The 14768-nt window shown below is 34.1% G+C and overlaps 1 protein-coding gene across 1 annotated transcript; it reads right to left on the bottom strand.

Annotated features, from left to right (window-relative positions):
* Positions 1-4286: 4286 nt before the first annotated feature.
* LOC108914780 lies at positions 4287-14530 on the bottom strand. Its single transcript, XM_018720660.1, has 6 exons — positions 14404-14530; positions 14107-14296; positions 13709-14017; positions 12857-13098; positions 9879-12802; positions 4287-5124 (listed from the first exon to the last, which is right to left on the bottom strand). The coding sequence occupies exons 2-5, from the start codon at positions 14218-14220 to the stop codon at positions 9883-9885; spliced, it is 3585 nt and encodes a 1194-aa protein (XP_018576176.1). The 5' UTR covers positions 14221-14296; positions 14404-14530; the 3' UTR covers positions 4287-5124; positions 9879-9882.
* Between the last annotated feature and the right edge of the window lie 238 nt (positions 14531-14768).

The following is a 14768-nucleotide window of genomic DNA, read 5'->3' as shown; positions in this document are numbered from 1 at the left end:
AGCAGTCAAACCTCTAACACCCTGTAGAAACTTGATGTTTCAGTTTACAGTGTGGATGTGAAAAGTCCCTACAATTTTTTTTAAGGCGGGCGTTTTTATGCGCAATTTTCAATGAATTTTTTGTCCAATTGCTTAAAAAATCTAAGCAAGCCAGAGACGATATCTCTTCACTGTACTACTCGTACACATTTTCTTCAGGGTATTCAGGCATTTTTTGCCGAACCAGAGTTGGATTAACTTCAATATGTTTGATGGCAATGCTTGTTTAAATGGTAATATTAAGCTTTACACGTAAAATAATCGTAATAATAAAACTATTATATGTCAAAAGGCTATAACTACCACATAATTCAACAAACCAACACACTCCAAAAATAAAAAACCTTTATTAGATCAAATGTTCAAAATTGCTACCTTTGACTTTGACAGTACATTTACTCGGTCACTTTCGAGAATTACAAACGATGGTTGCACGTTCTTCCACTGTAATCTCCCAGGCACGTTCCAACACCGTTTTCAACTGTTCTACCGTTGCATAGCATCTTCCTGAGGTTGTTTGCTCCATGATAGACCACACTGAATAGTCCATTGGGTTGAGATCCGACAAGTAGCATCTTCCTGAGGTTGTTTGCTCCATGATAGACCACACTGAACAGTCCATTGGGTTGAGATCCGGCAAGTTCAGCGACCAAATGTCCTTGCACAACTCTTCGCAAGTGCCACGCCGCCCACGAGGAACCCGTTCCTTAGTATGAATAGTAATGGTGCCCTCTTGGTGGCCCAGATGCCAATCCAGACCATTACCGAGACTGGAAATGCCGCTGGCCAATGGTTTTCACAGTGACAGTTTTCTACTGTCGTTGACTGAGTGGCTGATGACGATTTTTACAGTTGTGGTGCGCTTCAATTATTAAAACTTCTCGACGGTGAAGAGCAACGATGTCGGCCGTCTTTATTCCCGTCTTGTGCAATTCAACAATAGTAACATTCAAATTTTCACGGTTCATCGCCCAATTTTTACTCAAAATTATCAAACAATTAAAACAATACTTAAGGTTAAAATTGCATGGCAAATTCAACTAAATCATTAGAAAAAAAAACCGAATCACTGCGCAAAAAAATTGTGAGAACATTTCACCTATCTTGTACATATTATTAATTTATGGGGAGTGTCGTCATAGTGCTAATGCAGCTTCACAGCTACACACGAAATATTTTCTCTTAAGGGTTCTCCCTTCACTGTAGCCGTTTGTTCGGGTTGTACAAAGGGGCGGTGGCAATGGTGGTAATTTCCAGGAACACCGACCGCATGCAGGAAGACCTAGAGTACCAGAAAACAAATAACAGGAAGAACAAGTTTTGAATCTACAAAAGATGTAACTGAGAGCTACTTTTAGTGGCTTGTGCTACTAACTGGCAGAGAGCGACCTGTATTGCAGGTGCTATGCATGACCAGTGTGGACCCTATGAGGATGAAAGCAAAGTTTTAAGTTATGATATTGCCAGAAACAACTACTCCACAAGCCATATGCCCTGGCTAGCATTAAATTACATCAGCATTATCTTTATTTTTATTCGTACTTATCCCTTTTTTGGATCTAAGCAGCTAGATTGTTCGTCATTTGTACCACTTATGGCATGCTGAAGAGGGCTAAACAATTCGAAACCTGTATATGTCCGGTGTGTTTGGTGACGAATGATCCTAGCTGCATTTAACGATACTGCTGATGTAATTCATTGCAAGTCAGGACATCAAAATTCGGAAAATATTCAAGGTATTCGATAAAAAAAAATTGGGTTGTAAGTGAAAAACCAAAAGTTGTAGAAAAACAGGTAAAAACTAAAATTTTGCAATATAAAATGATTTTTGGCATTCGATTTGCTACAATAAAAGTTGCAAAATTGGCCCATCTGTTTATAATTTTAATAAAATATTGAGTAAAGTTATATCTTACCTTGGACATGATGTGGAAGGTGGCAGCTGAATTTAGTAAGTACTGTACTCGAATTTTTCATAGATTAATATTTATTCAATAAAAATGATGGTTAAGTTGTTTCAAATCCAAATGACTGGTCACATTTTTAATGCTATTATAAACGTTTATACAGGGTGAGTTTTTTTCGATGTTTAGTGTAGGGATCTGGCAAAGTAGCAGAGGTACAAAAAAGCTTAAATGAGGAAAGATATGCAGTTTTATGATCCTTACAGGGTTCATAGCGGCCGGGAAAACCGGGAATATCGGGAGAAGTCAGGGAATTTATTATTTTTCATAAAAAACAGGGAATAGCCAGGGAATTTTAAAAATAATCATGAAAGTCAGGGAATTTGATGTTTGCAACTGGAAATTTTGTGAAAGCCGGCCCTGGGTTCTTGAAAGAGAAAACTATTTGTAGTATTGAAACCTTTATAAGAGGGTATAAAATGATTATGGAGTCCAGTCGAGAAAAAATTTAATGCATAAACACCAATTAGTATGTAAAAATGAACTACAAGTGACCTGGATTTTTTTTTATAAGTCAGGGAAAACCTGGAAAAGTCAGGGAATTCTTTATTACTTTTGAACTATGAACCCTGCCTTATTAAATGTTACTTTTATTTTTTGAAAAAACATCATGGCTGTCTAGATATTTGAAAAAAATCCTAATTCAGCCAATTCCTTCAGATGTGTAGCTCTGTTGGTATGTATTTTCAGGTTTTTACAGCGTTAATAAGATAGTGTGATCAAATTGTTTGTATACTTTCGTTTCCAAGTTATAACATATACTTCAATTTTTTAAAATGTAAATCATAGTTAACTATGAGCTAGAAAAAATTGCTTTTTTATGCTTTCCAACGATATAATATTCGGTATTGTTATTTTAAAAATGGGAGAACTGCAGCCATTTTTAAATTTTCAATTGCTCGTTACCGCAGATGGCTGTGAAAACAATCGAAATGTTGACTGACAACGCTTTTAGTTACTGTAGTATTACTTGACTTTTCTTTCTCAAAAATCAATTCAATTGCCAAAGATAATGAATTTTTCAAACGAGGAGAAGTGTGATATTATTGAGTGTTATAGCTATTAGGCGTTTTGTGAGAAAAGCTTCAAAATCTGTTTCAAAAAGATGTATCTTGCGCATTAACAATAACGGTGGGCTTTTTGAGCAATTTTGTTAATATCTAAAGTAAATAATGGTTTGTTCATAAAATTCTGATAATTTTTACGTGTTTGTCAAGTATTTCATTTACTTACCATAAATGACTATGACCATACTTCCATCATTGTAATTTAAATTCTTTATGAAAATAAATCGAGTTGATATGCCAGTCGCACACTGCTTCGGCGCCCTAACACATACAGACTACAGAGGTGCGCACGTGATGCTGACTGCAATTGTTCTGATTTTATCCGTTGGATTGCTTATAATTTTCACAGCTATCTACGTCAATGAGCAATTGAAAAGTTAAAAACGGCTGCAGTAGTACCATTGTTCAAAATAACAATGCCAAATATTATATCGTTGGAAAGCATAAAAAAGACATTCTTTTCTAGCTCATTGCTAATATGATTTACATTTAAAAAACTTGAAGTTTATGTTATGACTTGAAAACGAAAGTGTATACGAACAATTTGACCACACTATCTGCAAAAATCTGAAACTGTAATTTAAAATTTATTTGTAAACAAATAGCAACAGAGCTACATGCATCTGAAAGAATTGGCCAAATTCGGATTTTTCCAAATATCTAGTCAGCCATGACGTTTTTTTTTTTTTAATAAAAGTAACATATAATAAGGATCATAAAACTGCACATGCTTTTTTGTATCTCTGCTGCTTTCCCAGATCCCTACACTAAACATTGAAAAAAACTCGCCCTGTATATTATTTTTAGGAAAAAATTAGTACAGAGCCATAATAGATTACCAACCACATGACTGCCAAGCTTAGGCAATCCAACACAACTGGTACTGTCAACTAAAAATCCCTAAATCTTATCGCAATCAATATTAATGATTCGTTTACAATGAACAATGACGAACCATTGTGTCTTACACTCGAGATAATGTAATCACCATGTGGTGAAACAGAATGTTTTAATGTAATCTTGATCTTATTGTTTCAATTTTACCGCAGTTTAATTGCCAACCCGAAGGAAATAAAATTACTGTTCCAAACAAAATTACTGGTCACGTGGCTTGTAATCATTTATGAAGGTTATGAACAATAAATTAGAGGTTATTTTTTAATTTCTTCATTTTATTTTTCTAAAATACCCAATTACACAAAACACAACTAAATAATTACAGACAATACTTGAACATTTATTATATTTCTAAGATAGTTTACATAAGATACAGCAAACAGCAGTATAAGTAATAATTATAATGAAGATAAACACGGCCAGAAGATATACAAGGCAATACAAACTGATTTTAAAGCAAATAAAGTGAAACAGATTATATATTTTCAATTTCTTATATACAAGGTACCTATTTCTTTCTAGGTACAACAGCTTTTGTTAAAGACAAAAATTGTATTAATTAATTTCAATTATTATTGATAAAAATTAGATGTATCCAAAATTTTAAAGCATATATATATAGACACACTGTACATTTTGAACTTAAAATTTAATTTCAAATGTTTTACCAGTCCACAAACACTAACAATTGTATTGTGTTTTTAAATAATAAATTAATTCATAAAAAATGTTTACATTATGTATTTTTATAACTATTTGCAGTGTTGCATAAAATGATCAAATTGAAAATGCATGCAAATTTTTTATCAGAAAGACAAATGTTATGTTCAAATTCTTTGCCATTTCTTTGATTTTTCAATTTATTGGTATACTAGAAAAGAATTAATGATTAACAATTACCAATTTTTATTTTAAAGTTGCAGAAAAAGGAATGTTTTAGAATACACAATTATGTCTACTAATGTTTTTCTTTTGATGTGACGACTGTTAAAAGAAGCGTTGCAAATATATAATATACATATGTCTAATAAAAAAATTACGAATTCTTCAGTTATTATAAAACAAATAAATCCATTTTTTTTTTATACCTTAATGTAGAACTTGCGCTTATTACGATGTGTTTTCCAAAAAAGATCCAATGCTTCATACTGATAAACCTTCCAAAACAAAAAAGATTTCTTTAAAATTTGAATTTTGTTAAAAAACAATTCGTCTCAAGGATACGATGAAAACACTTGTTTAGCTACATTTTTTGCATTAGAAAAATATTTAGGAAAAAAGATTGTTGTATAAAATTACAAGGTATTTAAATTTCTAGGTGTAGAGGTCACTGACACGAGTAAAAAATTAATGAAATTCAATTTTTTTTTCTCAAAATTATGAACCTCAGACCTATTAAGATTCTTTTAAATACTAATTTTTGAAAATTTGTATTAACAGTTTTTTATTTGAAAGCTTAACAGGACTTTATTCTAAAGAACCCTCAACTTTCATAAAGAGCTGATCATTTGTAAATTTAACTAGTTTATTTTTAATTTAATGTAATAAAAAAGAGGCAATTTACTTTTATTAGATTTATAAAAATCTGGACATTATTCTATACTCCTCGACTTGATCTGTTCAGATTTTTTTGAGGAAGTGTGAAATTAACCCTTGTTCAACATTAAATCAGAAAAAATTAAAGTTTAATAAATTAATACAATAATTGAAATTAAAATATACCAGGAACCTGTTACATGTTTAAATTTACAAATGGGCAGATATTGGTAAGGGTGTTATGATTTCACATTAAAAAAAACAGCAAATTTAATTTTTCAAAAATTGGCTTCTAAAAAAACTGCAATTCTGAGGAAATTGTAGTTTTCAAATATACACATTTATTTATTGTTTAAAAAAATACACACAGGGTGTACTGGAATAAGTGCTACAAATTCAGGGAATAAATTTTTAAAAACAGCATCAACGATAACTTTTTAATATCAAATTTTGGCTTTATCTTTTCCAAAAAACAATGTAACATATTGAAATCTGGTATAGTTAAGTTTTTGATAATGTTAAATACACAAAATTTTACTGAACATAAAAATGGTAGTTTCTGAGAAAAAACACAACTGACTACTCAAAGTCAACCATTTTCTATTCCTTAATATACAGGCTGTAATAAAATCAAATAGGCCCCACTTAAATGATAGCTTTCTTGTATAGAAATAAACGGATTCGTATTAAATTATTTTCATACAATTTATTTTCATCCAAGCAAACTACTCTAGAAGTATAACCTATTCGCTTTTGTACACGTTTTATATTACGGAGTAGAAGCTGGGACAGTCGATAGGTAAGAGTACCTTTTTTTATATCTTCATAAAATTGTAAACGTAACTTCATAAAATTGTCTCAAAATTTACTGGGTTTATATTTCTTTTTGTTTATTGTTGGTGTGTTAATTGTTGCAAAATAAAAACTTTCTTGCACTTTTTTCTGTAAAATGCATTCTCGAGGCATTTTAAGGCATTTTAATGCTCAAAATTGCTGTAACCCTACAAAGACGCACTTTACAATTAGAGAGAAAAGTGCAGGAATTAAGTTTTTATTTTGACCCTATTAATACAACCGTTTCAAAATCTTAACAATTTTAACAAAAAATTGAGGTTTCCCATGACTTTAAGCTATTTTTTATGGATAGGAAAAAATCCTGACTTGATGGAGCATTTCTGATTGTAGTCCAGTCGGTATCTGTTTCGGGATGGGCGTTTTATATAGTAACGCTAATTTATGTTGGAAATGGTTATAAATATTATGTAAAATGATAATTGCGATAGGCGCCTGCTGAAAAAGTTGTGCATAATTGTTAGCGCAAGAAAATGTAAAAAAAAATTTAAAAAGGCACATTTTTCTCCCTTCTTTCATGTAAACTCGAAGAATATTGATATTAGAGAAAATAGTCAAAGGAAAAAAGTTTTGTTTTGAGATTCTCTTCAAAATAAAAGTAGTCCGAAATTTTCATATGCAATATTGTTGCTGCAATACAGTATAGACCCCCCTGAGCAACGTCACCACCTTTTTCACTGTAATAGGCTGGTTGGCGGTTCAGGTGGATTGATCTCTCTAATGGGAGGATGTACAAGTTGTCCAATGGGGCCTAAGTGCTGTAGCTTTGCTACCCTCCCCACAATTCCAGACTCCAGACAGTATAGACCGAAAAAAAATTCCTGAAAAAAGATGTTTTTTTCATGAATTTATTTCGGACCTTTTCATAGTTATAAAGTCTTTGTTTCAATCAAAATCACTTTTGATTGTTATAGGACTGCCGATTTTGATGGAAAAATTTCTGCAATACAACCATATCATGAAGGACTAAGAACCATACTTTTTATGTCGCTGCTCTAAAGTCAAGGTCTGAAATAAATTCATGAAAAAAATATCTTCACAATTTTTTTTTCGGTCTACAGGGTCGGAAAGTCCCCATGGTTCATCGGCCGTTACGTGAGAGTGATAAATAAAGTCATAGAAATCCGTGCGATAAAGAAAGATGGCTATAATGAAGGCGTCTAATAGTCACCGCCCATTTCACCCTTCCACAAATAAGATCCATTTCTTATTTGTGGAAGGGCGAAATGGGCGGTGACTATTAGATGCCTTCATTATAGCCATCTTTCTCTATCACACGGATTTCTATGACTTACTTTATCGCTCTCACGTAACGGCCGATGAACCATGAGGACTTTCCGACCCTGTATACTGTATTGCATGAACAATAATGCACATAAAAATTTTGAACCACTTTTATTTCGAAGAGAATCTCAAAACAAAACTTTTTTTCCTTTGACTATTTTCTCTGTCATTGTTCTCCGAGTTATACATGAAAGAAGGGAGAAAAATGTCCTTTTAAATTTTTTCTTTCCAATTTTCTTGCGCTAACAATTATGTACTAGGGCTTGCAATCCCGGTATACCGGGATCCCGAAATAGCGAGATCCCGCACCAATTTTTAAATATGCGGATCCCGTTGTGGATTGCGGGATTCCGGGATTGTGCACAGGTGCTTCTCAACATCCGTTTGGCGTCGTTGATTTCACACGTGGCCCGACCACGACGCACAAAATAACTTTGTTTTCTTCGTTGTTAGTAGTAGTAGTCTGTCACAGAATAATTAACGTATATGTTCTAGAGGAAAGTATCTAGAACTAGCCTATATTTGTCTAAAATCTGTAAATCCCAACAAGTGTCGAGGCCGAGAGAGCTTTTTCTGCTACCAGTTATCTAGTAAATGATATACGGAGCTCGTTATCATACCACAGCGTAAATATATTGTTTTCTTCGGAAATATTTTCAGCAAAACCAATAAATAAAAATAAGTAATTTTCTCAATTAATATTAATTTCGTTATTTTATATTAAATACATATCATTTTGTTTATGTTGTACATCTTAAGCCGTGTTGGGGTGCGTAATACAGCCTTATCTGCATAATTATTTTTGTTTGGCGTTCAAAAAAGAAATTTTTTGTGGTATATTGAAAATAAATGATATAAGTTTAATTTTATACTTGTTTTAGTTAATACATAAAAAATGTGGATATTATAATAGAATAATATATCATATTATAGCGGGATCCCGTTTATACCGAGATCCCGCGGGATTTTAAAGTCAAGTGCCGCAAATACCGGGATTTTCAATTCATTGCGGGATTGCAAGCCCTATTATGTACAACTTTTTCAACGGGCGCATATCGCAATTATCATTTTAAATAATATATAGAACTATTTCCAACAAAAATTAGGGTTACTATATCAGAAGGGCGTAAGAGCCACTATAGTCAGTTTTGGGTGTTTAAGGCGCACGACCTGATTTAATCAATTCAGTTAATATATCAGAAGGGTGTATATATTCATAAATATCAACACTCTATTCTAACGCATTTTACTTAGGCGTATGAACCAATTTTGCAAAACTATAATATCAGAAAGGCGTATGCTCATACGCCCTTCAAATACTTCTGTATTTCTTTTACGTCTACTAGACAGTATTAGCTTATACCCCTTCAGCTGATTTGGTAAATTTCACATAATCATAAATTCGGTTAAACTTGTGAAAAATTGTGTTGTTTTTTGGTGTTTTGTAAGTGTCCTAAATACCCGGTTAATGTTACAACATCGCTATATTCTGAAAAACTTCCTATAAAGAAATTAAAGTATAACAATTTATTGTCTATGTGCCAAGGCAAAGATGCAGTCATTCCTCCAAAATATAAATATTTTTATATTTCTTTGCCAGTAATAAATAGTTCCCAAAATTCCGATAATGAAGAATTTGATAACAAGTACGAAAACGACTTATAAAGAGGAAAAGGCAACGAAATTAAATGTAACAAATTTTAGTTGGTATTAATACAATTACTGTATTAAAGCATATTTTTGTATACTATACGCCTATTATTTAAATAAATTTAATACACGTTCCTAGAACATCCTAATATCAGAAGGGCGCATAAGCCGGAAACCAATTACATGTTGGCATTTTATTAGATATTAAATCTAAATGAACTATAATGTAATGGTCTTATTATATTGGCAAAATCAACAAATTCATTTTAAATCTTGATTTCTAATGCGTTTTTTTCCATTTTGTGTAAAATTTCAGATTTGGTCCACACACCCTTCTGATGTGACCCCCTCGATATGAAACATCCATACAACCTACTTTTAAAACAGATACCGACTGGACTATTGCTCAATCGTCTTCAGCGAGTCAAAATACACTAGGACTTCATATTATTTTTTTTGTGTGCCAGTGTAATTTGCAACAATCAGCCTTACAGAGCATTGTAGGCATAGCTTTTTAATACCTTTTAACGTAATAGTGTTATTTTTTCATGAACGAGTTAATGCTTACATGAATGTGAGGTCTACTTACAATGTTAATGTCTTGAGGATCCCGGCCGAGACCTTTGAAAACCAGTAGCCCTCTTTGACGCTGTTTTATTCTTGGGACAGTCGTATTGCAGGTGGCCGAATTTGCCGCAGTAGAGGCACTGGCGAGATGTTGTGTTACCAGCTGTATGGTGGGCCTCATAAATGTTCCTGTCGAATCTAGCAACAAAGCATTCTGACAGTCTGTGGCCTACCCTGCCGCAGAATTCGCATGTCAGCACGTTTTGATTCCCTTTATTCTGCTCCGGAAGTACTTGGGCGCTGCTTTCAGATACATACTGAACAGCCTTAGGCAACTGCGACGGGGTTGCTGCCGAAGTGTTCCCCTGGGAGTGTTTTTCTTCGAATCTAATCTGAAAGCACTCTATGCTAGAGTGACCAACTTTATCGCAGAAACAGCATTTCTGATTTGCCGAATCAGCGTCGGCTCGTTTCTGAGATGTGGATTGCTGCGGATTCTCTTGCTGTTTCTTCGCTATCTGTAACTTTTCTCTATCCATAGCCTCATATTTGTTTCTGTGGAAGAAACTATAAAATGGGCAGTTCACCGTCGCGTGACCTAGCTTATTGCAGCAGGAACATTTCTCCTCCGGCCGCACGGTATTTACGGTTGAGCACGACGCCCTGTTGACATTTTTCGGCACGTACTTGTTATCTTTATCCCCGCTTTGTTGGAGCAGGTTCTGCTTGTTAATTCCCAGGAGTGGGCAATCTAGGCTGGAATGTCCCATTTGGTTGCAGCACAGACACAAGCGTTTATTTTTTTGAGGTGACTTGTTGGCTTCGTCATTTTCGGTACCATCACTAACTCTAATAAGAAGGCAGTTCATGCGCAAATGACCTACTTTATTGCAGTTTGAACATTTCAGTTGGTCATTTTGAATTTGTTTTTCTTCAGGCTTCTTGTTCGGTCTGATTAGAGGACATTCTATAGTCCGATGTCCCGCTTTATTGCAGCCGGAACATTTCAGTTGGTTATTTTGACTTTGTTTTTCTTCAGGCTTCTTGTTAGGTCTGATGACAGGACATTCTATGGTCCGATGTCCCGCTTTATTGCAGCTGGAACATTTCAGTTGGTTATTTTGAATTTGTTTTTCTTCAGGCTTCTTGTTCGGTCTGATGAGAGGACATTCTATGGTCCGATGTCCCCCTTTATTGCAGCCAGAACATTTCAGTTGATTATTTTGACTTTGTTTTTCTTCAGGCTTCTTGTTAGGCCTGATGAGAGGACACTCTATGGTCCGATGTCCCGCTTTATTGCAGCCGGAACATTTCTCTTGATTGCCGACTCCTTCTTTCGAAGTTGAAGGTGGTTTACTTTGTACCATTTCACAAACTAAATCATCTTTAACCAATACAGGGGGACTATTACTTGGGGGTTTGTTCAAACGGTCTTTGTCCAACACAATTTTAATATTGCCTCGACGAGAGGTCCCCTCGCTGCCAATGAGAGGACAAACCAAGCTCGAGTGTCCCAGTTTGTCACAATAGGAACATTTCCCCTTGTTTTGGTCTTCCTTATCTTTAGCCTCTGTAGGCTTAGAATCGGACTTATCTTCATGCACTACGATTAAGTTGTTTGATTGACATCCCCTATCTGAATTCTTATTAGACTTCTTGGCAGAGTTCTCCTGTCGATGAGTCTGAAGGACTTCCACTTTGGTCTGAAGGACTTCCACTTTATCTCTGATTAATGGACAATCCATACTGGAATGCCCTTCCTTGTCGCAACAAGCGCATTTCTGGAGCTGGTCTGATTTCGGTGGGGCTTGCACTTTACTTTCTTTCTGATGTGTCGATTGTTTTTCAACAGTTTCTGGAGATTTTTTATCAGCAGTGGACAAATTTTCGGTTTTTCTAGACTTTTCGTCTGAAATCAGTATATTTTCATGCACGATGATTAAATTACTGTTTCCCTGGTCGCGATCCATGGCCGCTTTCTCTGTTTGCTCAGTTTTTATTACATGAGGAGTTTTATCGGTCATAATAAGGGGGCAATTTACGCTCAAGTGTCCTTTTTGATCGCAACAGGAACATATCTGATCTGACGTCTTCCGGCTTTCATCATTTTGCTTCTGATGTTCTTTTGTACTAGTAACATTAAACTTGTTTTTTTCCAGTAATACAATTAGGTTCTTTTTGGGTGCGCTGGGAGAGCAATCCATGCTGGATTCACCTTTACCTTGAGTTGGCGCTTTAACATGCTCATTAAGTAATTTGTTTGCCTTTCCAGCTTTCTTTTTGGAATACTGCATGTCTTTCTTTTCGTCGCATGTCTTAAAAAATGTGAGTAATTCTTCTCGCTTTTTGTAGTGCCCGATTCTAGCGATACAATTGGTGAAGGCGTCAGATATACCGCCTAGCAGGCAAGACATTATCTGTTCCTCAGAAAAATTCAATGGTTTCAGCCTATCTAGCTTTTCATTGTAGTATTCAACATAAGTTTCATCTTGCCTTTTCGTTCTATTAACCATCTTTAAGATACTAAAGTAATAATCGTCATGATTTGCAAAGGCGTGTGTGAGTTTTTCTTTAAATTCTTCCCAACTTATAACATCGGCAACGCTAGAAAACCATGAACGCAGCCGTGGCATTTTTGTCATCGCCCCTAGGACTTTGTGCTTCGCCGTGGAATCAGACCATTTCATTTTAGCCTTCATCTCTTCAACTTGCTTTGTCCAGTCTTTGATATCAATTTTTCTTCTGTACGGTGCGAATACGGTGCCTAAACTGAAGTCAAAAAAGGGGAGCTCATTAATAGCCACGCTCGAATTACTTGGATCGTCTTGCTCCACGTAAGCTGATTCAAATACAAGGTCTTCTTCCTCATCATTAGAATCAGAATCTATTTTTTGTTTTTTTGCCGAATCATCATTGAAATCCACTGAAGAAGGGCGCTTTCTGCTTCTATAGTAAATGTTAGTTATAGCAAAAAAATGAACAAAATCAACGTGTACTTACTCTATTTTTTCATTAGGAACATGTTTCTCATCTTCTTCCTCGATTTGCAAACAAGAATGTGATTCGTTCTCAGTATCGCATTTTAAAACTTTAAATAAATCGACTGTCTCTGATGGAAACTTTCCATAGTATGATTTAACTTTATTTTCTACATCAGTGAACTTTTTTATAAAGTCACAGGTTTTATGTAATGTGTCGATACATAATTTACAAATTAAGGGGTTTGTGGTCAAGTTTTCATCCTAAAAAATGTATTACAATAACCTAGGGGCATTGATAATAGACGAGATAATGTAATTGCCATTTTTGAAAGCACAAATATGAAATTAAATTATGAGGCATTTATCAAGGCTTGGAGGTTATTCGGTCAGGATTTTTTTTTTAACAAATACATTCAAATCTGTTTTGTCAGTGCCATTTATAACTTTAATGTAAAAATCAAACTTTAAACTCATGTCAAAAACCATTTAGGGATAGTTTCAGTGTAAAACTTGATTCATGTTAGAACGTGAATATATTTTTGGGAAATTTCATACAAAACATTATTCTTGTAAGAACAAATTCTTACAGAAAAATCCCTGAGAATTTTTATGAAATTTTATAGTTTCTTGTTCCTTATTATCTTACATATAAATTAGGTGAAATATCTTACTCTTACGCTATTCTATTTTTACGTCTCGTTTTAAATAATTCTCATATCATTCTAACATGAATCAGTCTTAATAAAGACCTAATTTTGCACCCAACACTAAAAATGCAATGGACAATAAAACCGTTGAAAATTTAGTACATTAAATACCTTCAAATTGTTATGGAATATTAGTTAAAATCCAGATCAAATCATGTACTTACCAAAGTTGATAAACATGATTCTAAAATTGAAGCAAACTCAGTCTTTGCATCCTTGATGCTCTTATAACCACCCTCATTACTCTTTAGGCATATTCTGCACACATGCTCATTCCTTGGCCAATTCTCATCTTTTTTATTTTTGCCTTTAATCAGTTCCTTAAGTTCAACGGAATGTTTTATTCCAAGATAGTTCCTTAAGAATCTTATCAATTTATTACTAGAGGAACAGGTGCGCTTTAATTTGTGGGATTCTTCTAAAGATTCCTTACATATATTACAGAAGACTGAATTCACTGGCGATGTTAATTTCTATGAAAAAAAATATTTGTCGATAGAAAACTTCATTACAATGTAATGTATAGGTACTCCATCAGTTATTACCTACATACATTACTTACCAGATCAGGTTGAAGCAGTTGTAACTTTTCAGTAAAATTTGCATCTAATGGTAAACAATTTTTGGAGGGTACAATTTTCAAGCAGAGACGACATACATTTTCTGTCTCCGACATAGCTGCAGGTTTTTACTAATTTAAACAAAAATTAATAACTTCAGTAATCTCGTGCCTTCCCCGTTTTAAATATATTCTAAAATAAAAACTTGTAAGTAGGCATTATCTCATTACCTAAACATAATTATTTTGTTTTGACATATCCACTGTATAAAATATAGAAAACAAATTAAATTAACCTACACTTTTCCGCGAAGATCACAAATTTTACTAGATTATAAAATAATTATTCAATAATTCTAGTAACGCTTTACATTTACATTTCATTCTTGATTTTATTTAGGTTCCACGGATGTCGTGCAATGGAAAATGGAAATGGAACTGAACAGTGAACAGGAAGCATAGAATTGCATGGATGCATGGAATCGAATGTTTATTCTTCATTCTTGCCAACTCCTCTCAAAAATACTAGTGCGTTTTACTCTTATTGTTAGAGTACACAGACCACCTCGCGCGCCATTATTCTATGGCTAGAAATTGGCCTCAATGATTTGGGATCGAGGGGGATTATCCCTCTTTATCCTGCCTCATCTCGTGTAGGCCTGGAC

This window comes from Anoplophora glabripennis, unplaced genomic scaffold, assembly GCF_000390285.2.
Source record: "Anoplophora glabripennis isolate ALB-LARVAE unplaced genomic scaffold, Agla_2.0 scaffold927, whole genome shotgun sequence".
NCBI classification, from domain to species: domain Eukaryota; kingdom Metazoa; phylum Arthropoda; class Insecta; order Coleoptera; family Cerambycidae; genus Anoplophora; species Anoplophora glabripennis.
This window is presented reverse-complemented; position numbering and strand designations above follow the sequence as displayed.